The sequence below is a fragment of the Gorilla gorilla genome, chromosome 7, assembly GCF_029281585.2.
Source record: "Gorilla gorilla gorilla isolate KB3781 chromosome 7, NHGRI_mGorGor1-v2.1_pri, whole genome shotgun sequence".
Taxonomy (NCBI): Eukaryota; Metazoa; Chordata; class Mammalia; order Primates; family Hominidae; genus Gorilla; species Gorilla gorilla.
In genome coordinates, this window is record NC_073231.2 from 66708857 (window position 1) to 66721358 (window position 12502).

The 12502-nt window shown below is 40.0% G+C and overlaps 1 protein-coding gene and 1 pseudogene across 6 annotated transcripts in view; one reads left to right on the forward strand and one right to left on the reverse strand.

The window, feature by feature from the left end:
- The window catches only part of LYPLA1 (lysophospholipase 1), a 55243-nt gene that overhangs the window by 27481 nt on the left and 15260 nt on the right, over nt 1-12502 (forward strand). For 2 of the 6 annotated variants that reach the window (XM_055348758.2, XM_055348755.2), the window contains 3 exons: nt 8646-8671; nt 11081-11128; nt 12113-12183. In XM_055348758.2, coding sequence (XP_055204733.2) covers nt 8652-8671; nt 11081-11128; nt 12113-12183 — 139 coding nt within the window. In that variant the 5' untranslated portion in view covers nt 8646-8651. Of the gene's footprint in view, nt 1-8645; nt 8712-11080; nt 11129-12112; nt 12184-12502 lie in introns of all 6 variants that reach the window. The other 4 variants (XM_055348752.2, XM_031013918.3, XM_031013917.3 and 1 more) reach the window with 3 other exon arrangements.
- Nucleotides 839-4483, reverse strand: LOC109027904 (protein Cripto-like; annotated as a pseudogene).

Sequence of the window (12502 nt, forward strand, 5' to 3'; positions counted from 1 at the left end):
GTTTTCAATTAACTGTGGAATGAACCACGTATGAAGAACGCTTAGGCTGCAGGTTGTTTACTGCAGGAATTGTAAATGTAAACCGTTCACAGTCTTGCTCAGCTAAGGGGATGGTAAAGAAACAGTTTTTTAAATCTATGACTATTAAAGGCTCTGTCGCCCAGGCTGGAGTGCAGTGGCACGATCTCGGCTCACTGCAAGCTCTGCCTCCCGGGTTCCCGCCATTCTCCTACCTCAGCCTCCGAAGTAGCTGGGACTACAGGCGCCCGCCACCACACTCAGCTAATTTTTGTATTTTTAGTAGAGATGGGGTTTCACCATGTTAGCCAGGATGGTCTCAATCTCCTGACCTCGTGATCCGCCCACCTCGGCCTCTCCAAAGTGCTGGGATTACAAGCATGAGTCACCGCACCCGGCTGCTTTCTTTCCTTTTAAAGAGACTATTTTAATTGATTTTGATCAACTCTACTCAAAACTGTATCCTAAGGTCCACATTAGGATTAGTCTCTAATAATCTGAAGATATAATTCAATTGTTTAACATATTAAGAAGACTTTGGTAGAATTACATGTATCAAGAAACACTGGACTTGGGCACAATGGAGATATGACTGACTTTTGAAAAAAGAAGTAGTTTTTTGGGGGAGGGCAGGGCAAAGAGGTAGGAAGTAGTTGGTACTATAAGGAAATGTTAGAGACCATTTTGGAAATGTATTCATTATTTTAAGACAACTAACAGATGATCATCTTTCTGTTAGGACATTGTAGCAGCAGCCTTTACTGGTCATGAAATTTGCATGATATCTAAAATCATATTTCTGTAAATAGGTCAGTGTCGATTAATAGTAACTTTGTATAGAAAAGCAGATGCCAGCTAGCATAGAAGTGGCAGTGTAGATGCTGGTAGTTCTGGAGTCCTGGAAGCCATGAGATGCCATACATCACAAGGCCATCACAGCCAGGTAGATAAATGGCTGAGGAAAGCAGCGGAGCTGGCCGTGCCAGCATTTACAAATGGAACACTTCTTGGGCAGCCAGGTGTCATGGGGCACAGACCCACAGTTCTCTTTGCACACATCATGCTCACAGTTCCGTCCATAGAAGGAGAGGGGGCAGGCACAAAAGGACCCCAGCATGCAGGTTCCCCCATTCAGACAGCAGGTTCTGTTTAGTTCCTTACTGTCCTGTATCTCCCTGGGCGGCACAAGTTGGGAAGACCGAGGATGCAGGCTCCTCCTGGGGCTGAATGCTGTCATCTCTGAAGGCCAGGTCTCCCTGAGATGGACGCGCAAGTTCCTGATGGCCCAACCCTTAACGACCTTTTTTGACTTTTTAATGATAGCCATTCTGCCTGCTGTGAGATGGTATTTTGTTGTGGTTTTGATTTGCATTTCTCTAATCATTAATGATCTTGAGCATGTTTTCATATGCTTGTTGGCCACATGTATGTCTTTTTTTTTTTTTTTTTTTTTGATTCAGTCTTGCTCTGTCGCCACGCTGGAGTGCAGTGGTGCGATCTCTGCTCACTGCACCCTCCACCTGTGTTCAAGCAATTCTCCTGCCTCAGCCTCCTGAGTAGCTGGGACTACAGGCACGCACCACCACGCCTGGCTAATTTTTTGTATTTTTAGTAGAGATAGGGTTTCACTATGTTGGCTAGGTTGGTCTTGAACTCCTGACCTCAAGTGATCCGCCCGCTACCCAAAGTGCTGGGATTACAGGCGTGAGCCACGACCACGCCCAGCCTGTCTTTTGAAAAGTGTCTGTTCATGTTTTTTGTCTACTTTTCAATGGGGTTGTTTGATTTTTTTTTTTTAACAGTAAAGTGGAAGCAAGTTTATTAAGAAAGTAAAGGAATAAAAGAATGGCTACACCACAGAACAGCTAGGTGGTTTGTTTTTTACTTGTAAATTTAAGTTCCTTATAGATTCTGGATATTAGACCTTTGTTGGGTGCGCAGTTTGCATATATTTTCTTCCATCTGCAGGATGTTTGTTTACTCTGTTGATAGTTTCTTTTGCTGTGCAATAGCTCCTTAGTTTAATTAGATCTCATTTGTCAATTTTTGTTTTTGTTGGCAGTTGCTTTTGGCGTCTTCACCATGAAATCTTAGACAAGTCCTATGTCTAAAATGGTATTTCCTAGGTTGTCTTTCGAGTTTTTATAGTTAGGGGTTTTACATTTAAGTCTCGAATCCATCTTGAGTTGATTTTTGTATGTGGTGTTAGGTGGGGGTCCAGTTTCTATCATCTGCATATGGTCACCCACTTATCCTGGCACTTTTTATTGACTGGGGAGTCCTTTTTCCCATTGCTTGTTTTTGTCAGCTTTGTTGAGTATCAAATAGTTGTAGGTGTGTGACCTTATTTCTGTGCTGTCTATTCTGTTTGATTGGTCTATGTGTCTGTTTTTGTACCGGTACCATGCTGTTTTGGTTATTGTACCCCTGTAGCATAGTTTGAAGTCCAGTAACATGATGCCTCCAGCTTTGTTCTTTTTGCTTAGGATTGCCTTGTCTGTTTGGGCTCTTTTTTTGGTTCCATGTGAATTTTAAAACATTTTTTCCTAATTCCGTGAAGAATGTCATTGGTAGTTTGATAGGAATAGCATTGACTCTGTAGATTGCTTTGGGCAGTATGGCCATTTAACAGTATTGATTCTTCCTATCCATGAGCATGGAATGCATTTCCACTTGTTTGTGTCATCTCTGATTTCTTTGAGCAGCGTTTTGTAATTCTTGTTGTAGAGATCTTTCACCTCCCTGGTTAGCTGTATTCCTAGGTATTTTATTCTTTTTGTGGCAATTGTAACTCACACTTTTAAAATAAAATGTGTGCTTTTTGTACAAAAAAATCTCATATCACTGTCATGGAGCTTCCTTGGTTCATCTTTTACTGCGTGTGTTCCATTGTGTGTGCACTCAGTCCTGTGTGTGCTTGTCCACACCCCCACCCTGTGTATATATGTATGTATATATAGATGAGTCTTTTTTTAACTCTTGAGATAAACCTGCAAACATGATTTCCTATCACCTCTAAATACTCTCATGTGTATTTCCCATGCACAAGGATACTTGTATATAACCAACATACAACACTCCGAATTAGGAGATGAGCATTGATTAAACACTATATCCAGTCCACAGACTCCATTGAAGTTTTGCCAGCTTTCTCAGCTGTGTCCGTTTCCTTCCTGGCCTGAGATCCTTTCCAGGAGTATGTGTTCATTTGAGCTGTCATGTCTTGAGTCTGAAACTGTTTATCAGTTCTTCTTTCATTTCCTTTACAGTTTTAAAGCATATAGCCACAGCCTTCAGTTCTGCATATTCTGCAGAATGACTCTTCAACTTGAGTCTGTTTAATGGTTCCTCATGACTGGGTCCAGTCATGCATTCTTTGTCTTTATTTTTGGTACCAGTTTTATTGACATATAATTCATATACCACACAATTCACTCATTTAAAGTGTGTAATTCGATGGTTTTAGATGTATTCACCATAAGTTTTGCAACCATCACCACAGTCAATTTTAGAACATTTTCATTGCCTCAAAAAGAAACCCTATACTCTTTCATTTGTGTTCTATTGTAACTGGCTTCTTTCACTTAACATTGTTTTCAAGACTCATCCATGCTATAGCATGTCAGTACTTCCTTCTCATTGTTGAATCATACTCCGTTGTATGGCTGTGCCTCATTTTATTTTATTTTATTTTATTCTTTATTTGAGATGGAGTCTCACTCTGCCGCCCAGGCTGGAGTACAGTAGTGTGATCTCAGCTCACTGCAACCTCCTCCTCCCGGGTTTGAGTGATTCTTCTACCTCAGTCTCCCGAGTCGCTGGTACTACAGGCGTGCGCCACCAAGCCTGGCTAATTTTTGTATTTTTAGTAGAGACAGGTTTCGCCATGTTGACCAGGCTGGTCTCGAACCCCTGACCTCAGGTGATCTGCCAGCCTTGGCCTCCCCAAAGTGCTGGGATTACCGTATGAGCCACCACGCCTGGCCTCATTTTGTTTATTCATCCATCATTTGATGGACATTTGGGTTGTTTGCACCTTGGAGTTGAGTAATACTGCTAAAAAAGAGCATTTGTGTACAAGTTTTTTGTTGTTGTGTTTTTGTTTTTGTTTTGAGATGGAGTTTCACTCTTGTTGCCCAGGCTGGACTGCAGTGGCACGATCTCGGCTCACCGCAACTTCCGCCTCCCGGGTTCCAGCAATTCTCCTGCCTCAGCCTCCCGAGTAGCTGGGTTTACAGGCATGAGCCACCACATCTGTACTGGACATATTTTTTCACTATTCTTCGGTATAGACCTAGGAATAGAATTGCTGGATATGGTAACTTCATATTTATCCTTTTGAGAACCTAAAGGTTTTCTAAAGTCGCTGCACCATTTACATTTCTACCAACAGTGTATGAGGGTTCTGATTTCTCACCATACCCTTTAACACTTGGCTATTATTTGTCATTTTTACGATAGCCATTCCGGTAGCTATGAAGTGGTATCTCACAGTGGTTTTGGTTTGCATTTTCTAATGACTAATGATGTTGAGCATCTTTTCATGGTGTATTAACCATTCATTTGTCTTTGGAGAAATGTCTATTCAAGTCTTTTGCCTATTTTTCTATTGAGATGTCTTTTTTGTTTAATTCGAGGTAAAATTCACATGACATAAAACTAACCCTTTTAATGTGAACAATTCATGACATTTAGTATATTCCTTTTTTTTTTTTTAAAATGAGACAGAGTCTCACTCTGTCGCCCAGGCTGGAGTGCAGTGGCACAATCTCAGCTCATTGCAACCTCTGCCTCCCAGGTTCAAGTGATTCTCCAGCCTCAGCTTCTGAGTAGCTGGGACTACAGGTGCGCACCACGCCCAGCTAATTTTCATAGATTTAGTAGAGACGGGGTTTCACCATGTTGGCCAAGCAGGTCTTGAACTCCTGGACTCAAGGGATCTGCCCGCCTTGGCCTCCCAAAGTGCTGGGATTACAGGCATGAGCCACCATGCCTGGCCAAAGTTTTTTTAAAAGTATTTTTTCTTTTCCTTTTACTTTTAGTTGATACATAATTGTTCATATTTATGGGATACTGAGTGATATATTTTGATACATGTGTACAACATGTAAGAATCAAATCAGGGTAATTAGCATATCCATCACCTCAAACATTTATCGTTTCTTTGCTTTGTGAACATTCAACATCCTTTCTTCTAGCATTTTGAAAATATACACTGAATTGTAGTTAATCATATTCACTCAACAGTGCTACAGAACACCAGAATTTATTCCTTTCGTCATTATATTGATAGCATCCTAGTGAGTATGAAGTGATGTATCATTGGGACTTTGATTTATGTTTCCTTAATGACTAATGATGTTCAGCATCTTTTCCTGTGCTTTTTGGCCATTTGTATATCTTCTTTGGACAAACATCTCATCAAGTCTTTTGCATATTTTTTAATTGGGTTGTCTTTTTGTTTGTGAGTTGCAAGTTTTTTTTATTATGGATACTAGACACTTTAATTAGATGTGATTTGCAAACATTTTTCCCATTATGTAAGTTGTCTTTTCATTTTCTTCATAGTGTCCTTTGAAACACAACAGTTAATTTTGATGATTTCTAATTTATCTATTTTTTTCTTGTCGGTTGTGCTTTTGATGTTATATCTAAGAAATTGCCAGATCTGAGGTCACAAAGATGTATGTGTGTTTTCTTCTAGTTTTATAGTTTTATCTCTTACATTTAGGTATTTGGTCAGTGTTTACATATGGTATGAGGTAGCAGTCCAACTTGTTTGTATTACATGTGGATATCCACTTGTCCCAGCTACTTTTGTTAAAAAGACTATTCCTTCCCCGTTGATTTGTTTCAGAAATAAGTTGACAGTAAATGTGAGGTTTTATTTCTGGATTTTCGGTTGATTTATATGTCTGTCTGTACTCTAGTACTAGTCTTTCTGAATGTTACTTGGTAGGAATTTTTGAGATTAAGAAGTGTGAGTCCTCTAATTTTGTTCTTTTTCAAGATTTTTGTTGTTGTTGTTATTCTGGGTCTCTTGAGTTTCCATACAAATTTTAGATCGGGTTCTAATATGTGCAAAGTCAGGTGGTATTCTGTTAAAGATTGCATTGACTCCATAGATCAATTTGAGAGTACTGCCGTCTTTAAAATATTATATCTCCCAATCCATGAAAGTGGGATATCCTTCCATTTATATAGATTTTCTTTTATTTCTTAATATGTTTTATAGTTTTCAGAAAAAAGTCTTTAACATAGCTATTTACACATATACACATGTGCATATACACAACACTCCTATATAATATCCTGGTTATAGTTAATGTTATGTAACTATTGCAGTTAATACTGTTGTTACTAATATTTTTATATGTCTTTAACACTTTGGGGGAAGTGGGTTGAAACAGAAAAATAGTTAATAGAAAAGTATTTAACAGGGGGCTGGGCATGGTGGCTCACGCCTGTAATTCCAGCACTTTGGGAGGCTGAGGCAGATGGATCATGAGGTCAGGAGATCAAGACCATCCTGGCTAACACAGTAAAACCCCGTCTCTACTAAAAATACAAAAAAAAAATTTAGCTGGTGTGGTGGCGGGCGCCTACTCGGGAGGCTGAGGCAGGAGAATGGTGTGAGCCCGGGAGGCGGGGCTTGCAGTGAACCGAGATCACGCCACTGCACTCCAGCCTGGGCAACAGAGCAAGACTCTGTCTCAAAAAAAAAAAAACAAAAAAAAAACACTAACATTCATCTAGACTCTTTGATGTAAGAAAGGCTGAAATTACTGGTACTTTATTCTTTAGTAGAGATAATATGTAAAAAGCATCAAGTATATGGCCAAATGTAAATAAGCAGGAAACTATATGTATAACATGATGCCTGTTTTGTAAAATGTGCATCTATCTATTCCTTAATTGACATGCATGGGAAAAATCAGAAGGAAATGCATCAGAAAATTAACTGTTTATTCCTGGCTAGAAGGATTTGATTATTTATAATTTTTCAATTATTCCGTATTCTGCTTTGAACGTGTATGTATGTGAACATGTACACATGAAGAAATATTAAAGTTGCTGGATTAAAAAATTTTTTTTTCTTAAGTTTTCTGTAGAGTGGGTCTTACTATATTGTTTAGGCTGGTCTTAAACTCCTGGTCTCAAGCTGTCCTCTTACCTCAGCCTCTCAAAGTGCTGGGATTATAGACATGAGCCACCATGCTCAGCGAAAGTTGCTGATTTTATTTTATTTACTCACTTATTTATTTATTTTGAGATGGAGTCTCACTCTGTTGCCCAGGCTGGGGTGCAGTGGTCCAGTCTTGGCTCACTGCAACCTCTGCCTCCTGGTTCAAGCGATTCTCCTGCCTCCTGAGTAGCTGGGATTACAGGCAATGCACAAAAACGCCCAGCTAGTTTTTGTATTTTTAGTAGAGACGGGGTTTCACCATGTTGGCCAGGCTGGTCTCGAACTCTGGACTCAAGTGATCCGCATGCTTCAGTCTCCCAAAGTGCTTGTAAGCATGAGCCACTGTGCCCAGGTGAAAGTTACTGTTTTTAAATAGTGTAGTAAGCATGTAGAGATGTTAGACAACTGATTTAGTTTATTTATCTGAGGCTTTTTTCTTTTTCTTTTTCTTTTTTTTCTTTTCTTTTTTTTTGAGATGGAGTCTCGCTCTGTTGCCCAGGCTGGAGTGCAGTGGCGTGATCTCGGCTCACCGCAGCCTCCACCTCCTGGGTTCAAGCAATTCTCCTGCCTCAGCCTCCTGAGTGGCTGGGACTACAGGTGCACACCACCATGCCTGGCTAATTTTTGTATTTTTAGTAGAGATGGGGTTTCACTATGTTGGGCAGGCTTGTCTTGAACTCCCGACCTCAGGTGATCTGCCTGCCTCACCCTCCCAAAGTGCTGGGATTACAGGCGTGAGCCACTGCACCCGGCCAAGGCTTTTTTTCTTTGTGTAAAATGTTAATTATTTGTCTTGCCTACTTTATAAACACATTGTATAAAGACATTTTAAAAATATATCTATAGTTTGGAAGTTGTGAAGCCCTGTGGAAATATCTGAAGGGGCACACATTGCTGTTCAGAAATCTGAGAAATCATCCTTATCCCTAGGTAAAACTTAACAGCTGCTGGGTTCTTTTTAGATTCATAGTGTTGTTTTAATAGTATTGAGGGCCCACATTTTAAAGATATTTTTAGGCCGGGTGTGATGGCTCACACCTGTATTCCCAGCACTTTGGGAGGCCAAGGCGAGCGGATCACGAGGTCAGGAGATCAAGACCATCCTGGCTAACATGGTGAAACCCCGTCTCTACTAAAAAATAGAAAAAATTAGCTGGGTGTGGTGGCGGGCACCTGTAGTCCTGGCTACTTGGGAGGCTGAGGCAGGAGAATGGTGTGAACTCGGGAGACGGAGCTTGCAGTGAGCCGAGATCGCACCACTGTACTCCAGCCTGGGCGACAGAGCGAGACACCATCTCAAAAAACAAACAAACAAACAACAAAAAAGTATTTTTAGGATTTAACATTTATCTTCACAGTTTTTTAAAGTTACTCTTCTGCTACTTACTTACTGGGATTTAAAACAGTGTCTAATAGCATTATTCAATGATTTTTCCACCAGGCACGGATGGGCAGAAGCCTTTGCAGGTATCAGAAGTTCACATATCAAATATATCTGCCCGCATGCGTGAGTATTTCTGATCTTCAGGCTTGTGATTCAGAGTCTGGAGAGGAGCAATTGTGATTGCTTTACCCTTCCAGAAAAGTATTTGAATACAGTTAATTTTTACTTTTTAAATATTGTTTAAAAATAAAGATTAGTAGAATTCCTTAAAACTAAAATGGTTTCTTAGGTAAATTGATTTTTTTCTCTTTTTCTCTTTCGTTAAGCAATTTAAAATATTGCTGTCTTGGAGGTCAGCTGAACTTAAGACCAGAAAAATTATTTTATTTATTTATTTATTTATTTTTGAGACAGAGTCTCACTCTGCCACCCAGGCTGGAGTGCAGTGGCGTGATCTCGGCTCACTGCAACCTCCACCTCCTGGGTTCAAGCAGTTCTCCTGCCTCAGCCTCCAGAGTAGCTGGGATTACAGGTACATGCCACCAGGCCCAGCTAATTTTTGTATGTTTAGTAGAGGCAGGGTTTCACCATGTTGGTCAGGCTATTCTCAAATGCCTGACCTCAAGTGATCGACCTGCCTTGGCCTCCCAGAAAAATTATCTTAGATATACAAATATCTATAACGTTCTAGGATATCCCTAGGGTATCTCTGAAGGGGATTTACCTGTTAGATTTGTGAGAACTCTTTATTATGTTGAAAACACTTTAATTTTATCGTTTGGGGCAATGCTGATGTACTGTGGAAAGAGCACAGACTTTGGAATATGATAGGTCTTGTTTTGAATTCTGGCTCTGAAAGTTTTGAGCAAACTTAGAAGATCAATAAGATTGGCACATTAGGTCAAGCTTGTCCAACCTGTGGCCCAGGTCAGTTTGAATGCAGCCCAATACAAATTAGTAAACTTTCTTAAAACATTATGAGATTTTTTTTTTTGTGATTTTTAAATATTATTTTATTTTATTTTTTACCTCATCAGCTATTGTTAGTGTTAATGTATTTTTATGTGTGGCCCAAGACAATTCTTCTTCCAATGTAGCCCAGGGAAACCAAATGATTGGACACCCTTGATTTAGGTCAAAAAGTTGCTGAGAAGCAGTAACCATGGAGAAGACAAGAAGGGATTGGACATACTCATGTCAGTTAGTAATTCATCCCCAGAAGTGGTAGTAGCAGTAGAGTTGGGACAGATACATAAACATGAAAGAGGGAATGGGAAGAAGAACAACAGCTGAGAAGATTGGATAAGAAAACATTTCTTCCTCTTTTTATCCTGAAATACAGTCTGTCTTACCTCTAGGCTACAGTGAATACTGTGGCTAGGGTTGCTATGTCCTCTATCATTCTGCTTAAGCAAGAGACAGAATTCTTTTTATTCTTTTTCTTTGTTTTTTGAGATGGAGTCTCTCTCTGTTGCCCAAGATGGAGTGCAGTGGCATAATCCTGGTTTACTGCAACCTCTGCCTCCTGGGTTCATGCGATTCTCCTGCCTCAGCCTCCCAAGTAGCTGGAATTACAGGCGCCTGCCACCATGCCCGGCTAATTTTTTGTATTTTTAGTAGAGACAGGGTTTCACCATGTTGGCCGGGCTGGTCTCAAACTCCTGATCTCAGGTGATCCGCCCGCCTCGGCCTCCCAAAGTGCTGGGATTACAGGCGTGACCCACCCCGCCTGGCCCAGAATTCTTAATTACGTTGCAATGGATATTGATATTTGCCCCAAGTTGAACTGCTTTAAAAGGCTGTTGCCCAACCTAGGAAGTTTGTATTCTCAAAGAAATTTTGATACAGTTTGTAACCTCTAAGGTGGACTTAACTTCATGAATCAGGAGGAAAGTGGTGAGATGTAGTTAGAGTGTGCTTATTTTTCTTTCCTTTGGATGGAGCTGAATTCAGATTATCTAGCATATTTTTAATCACAGACTTGAATTGGCTATAATGGACACTTAGGCAAATTTTGGATTTCCCTTATTTATTTAGAGGTCTCTTAAGCAAGTACATAGCTAAGAACTAGAAAATTAGGAAAAGTGTAATCTGAGCATATGAGAATTGATGCTACAGTATCAGTATAATAAATCACTCATTGTCCTTAGCCCTATACTGGAATCTCGTGTTTTATACATTTCCAACTGTCTTGGTTTCTGGTTTCTCTTCTCGTGTCTGAGAAGTCAAAAGTAGTAAGTAAGGGTGTTGAGAAGGGAAAACGTATCTGTCAAGCTTCGTCCTTTGTTGCTGTTGCTCTGTCTTCAGAACACATTTGGAGGGGCGTGGAAAGCAGAGTTGTACAGGTGTGGATGAAATAAAACAGTTCATATGTTAAAACTGTAGCATATAGTTTTGTGTAGGTCTCAAGCAAGTCTCTGTTTTTGATTAATGGAATTTATCAGTTTTTATGCTTTGTTTTCTGATTTTGTTGTTTTTTCTTTTCCATGTAGGCCTGTTAGGCCTGTTACATTAAATATGAACATGGCTATGCCTTCATGGTAAGTAAGAATTTACTTATTCAATAAGAACATTATATTACTTATTTAATGTTATCAGAAATGCTTTTGTATACAGCAGTTTTTATTTAGCTGTTTTTTAAATTGCAAAGTTGCATAGTTAACCTCTATTTACATTTTTATACTCTAGATTTAGGGGTAAACTTAAGGAGCTGTACATACAGGTAGAGGAAATAGGAGAGAGTGTTTGAATAAAAATCATGTGGGAGAATATCTTCTGCTGCTTGATAAACCTTTGTTGGTTTTAGTAACCCAACATTCGAATGACCCCTTTTAAACCACAGCCTCTTCATCTTTCCAATTTCTTGCCTGTCTGGGTTGTTTTTAAGGAAACCGCTTCCCTTCCAGCCCTCTGAAGATATCCTCACATTCCCTCTGCACTTTACTGTCAGAAAGTAGGGTCAGTTTTTTGTTCCTATATGCTACTTCCAGACTATGATTTTTCCTAACTGTTCTCTGAGACTCCTAACATCAGGTCTGTTAAAAAACGATGACTTTAGCCGGGCATGGTGGCTCACACCTATAATCCCAGCACTTTGGGAGGCAGAGGCAGGCTGATCAACTGAGGTCAGGAGTTCAGGACCAGCCTGGCCAACACAGTGAAACCCCGTGTCTACTAAAAATACAAAAATTAGCTGTGTGTGGTGGCGTGCACCTGTAGTACCAGCTACTCAGGAGGCTGACACAGGAGAATCGCTTGAACCTGGGAGGGGGAGGCTGCAGTGAGCAGAGATCGTGCCACTGCACTTCAGCCTGAGCAACAGAGTGAGACTTCGTCTCAAAAAATAAATAAATAAATAGTGAGACTTCGTCTCAAAAAATAAATTAATTAATTAAATAGATAAAATAAAATAAAAAAATATTTCTGGTTAGCCTTTTAATCCAAGCTACCATGAATGTAGTAAAATATACTTACTACAATAATAGATTTTTCTTAGAATCAAAAGATTTTGCCTTATTTTACAGGTTTGATATTATTGGGCTTTCACCAGATTCACAGGAGGATGAATCTGGGATTAAACAGGCAGCAGAAAATAGTAAGTACAGAAAATGTTTCTAAAGCCAAAAGTGTTCTTAAATGTTTTTAGTAGATTTAGTAATCATATCGCTACTGGTTAAAAATTACACATTTGGGCCGGGCACGGTGGCTCACGCCTGTAATCCCAGTACTTTGGGAGGTAGAGGCGGGTGGATCACCTGAAGGTCAGGAGTTCAAGACCAGCTTGGCCAGCATGGTGAAACCCCATCTCTACTGAAAATACAAAAAATTAGCTGGATATGGTGGTGGGCGCCTGTAATCCCAGCCACTTGAGAGGATGAGGCAGGATAGTTGCTTGAACCTGGGAGGTGGAGGTT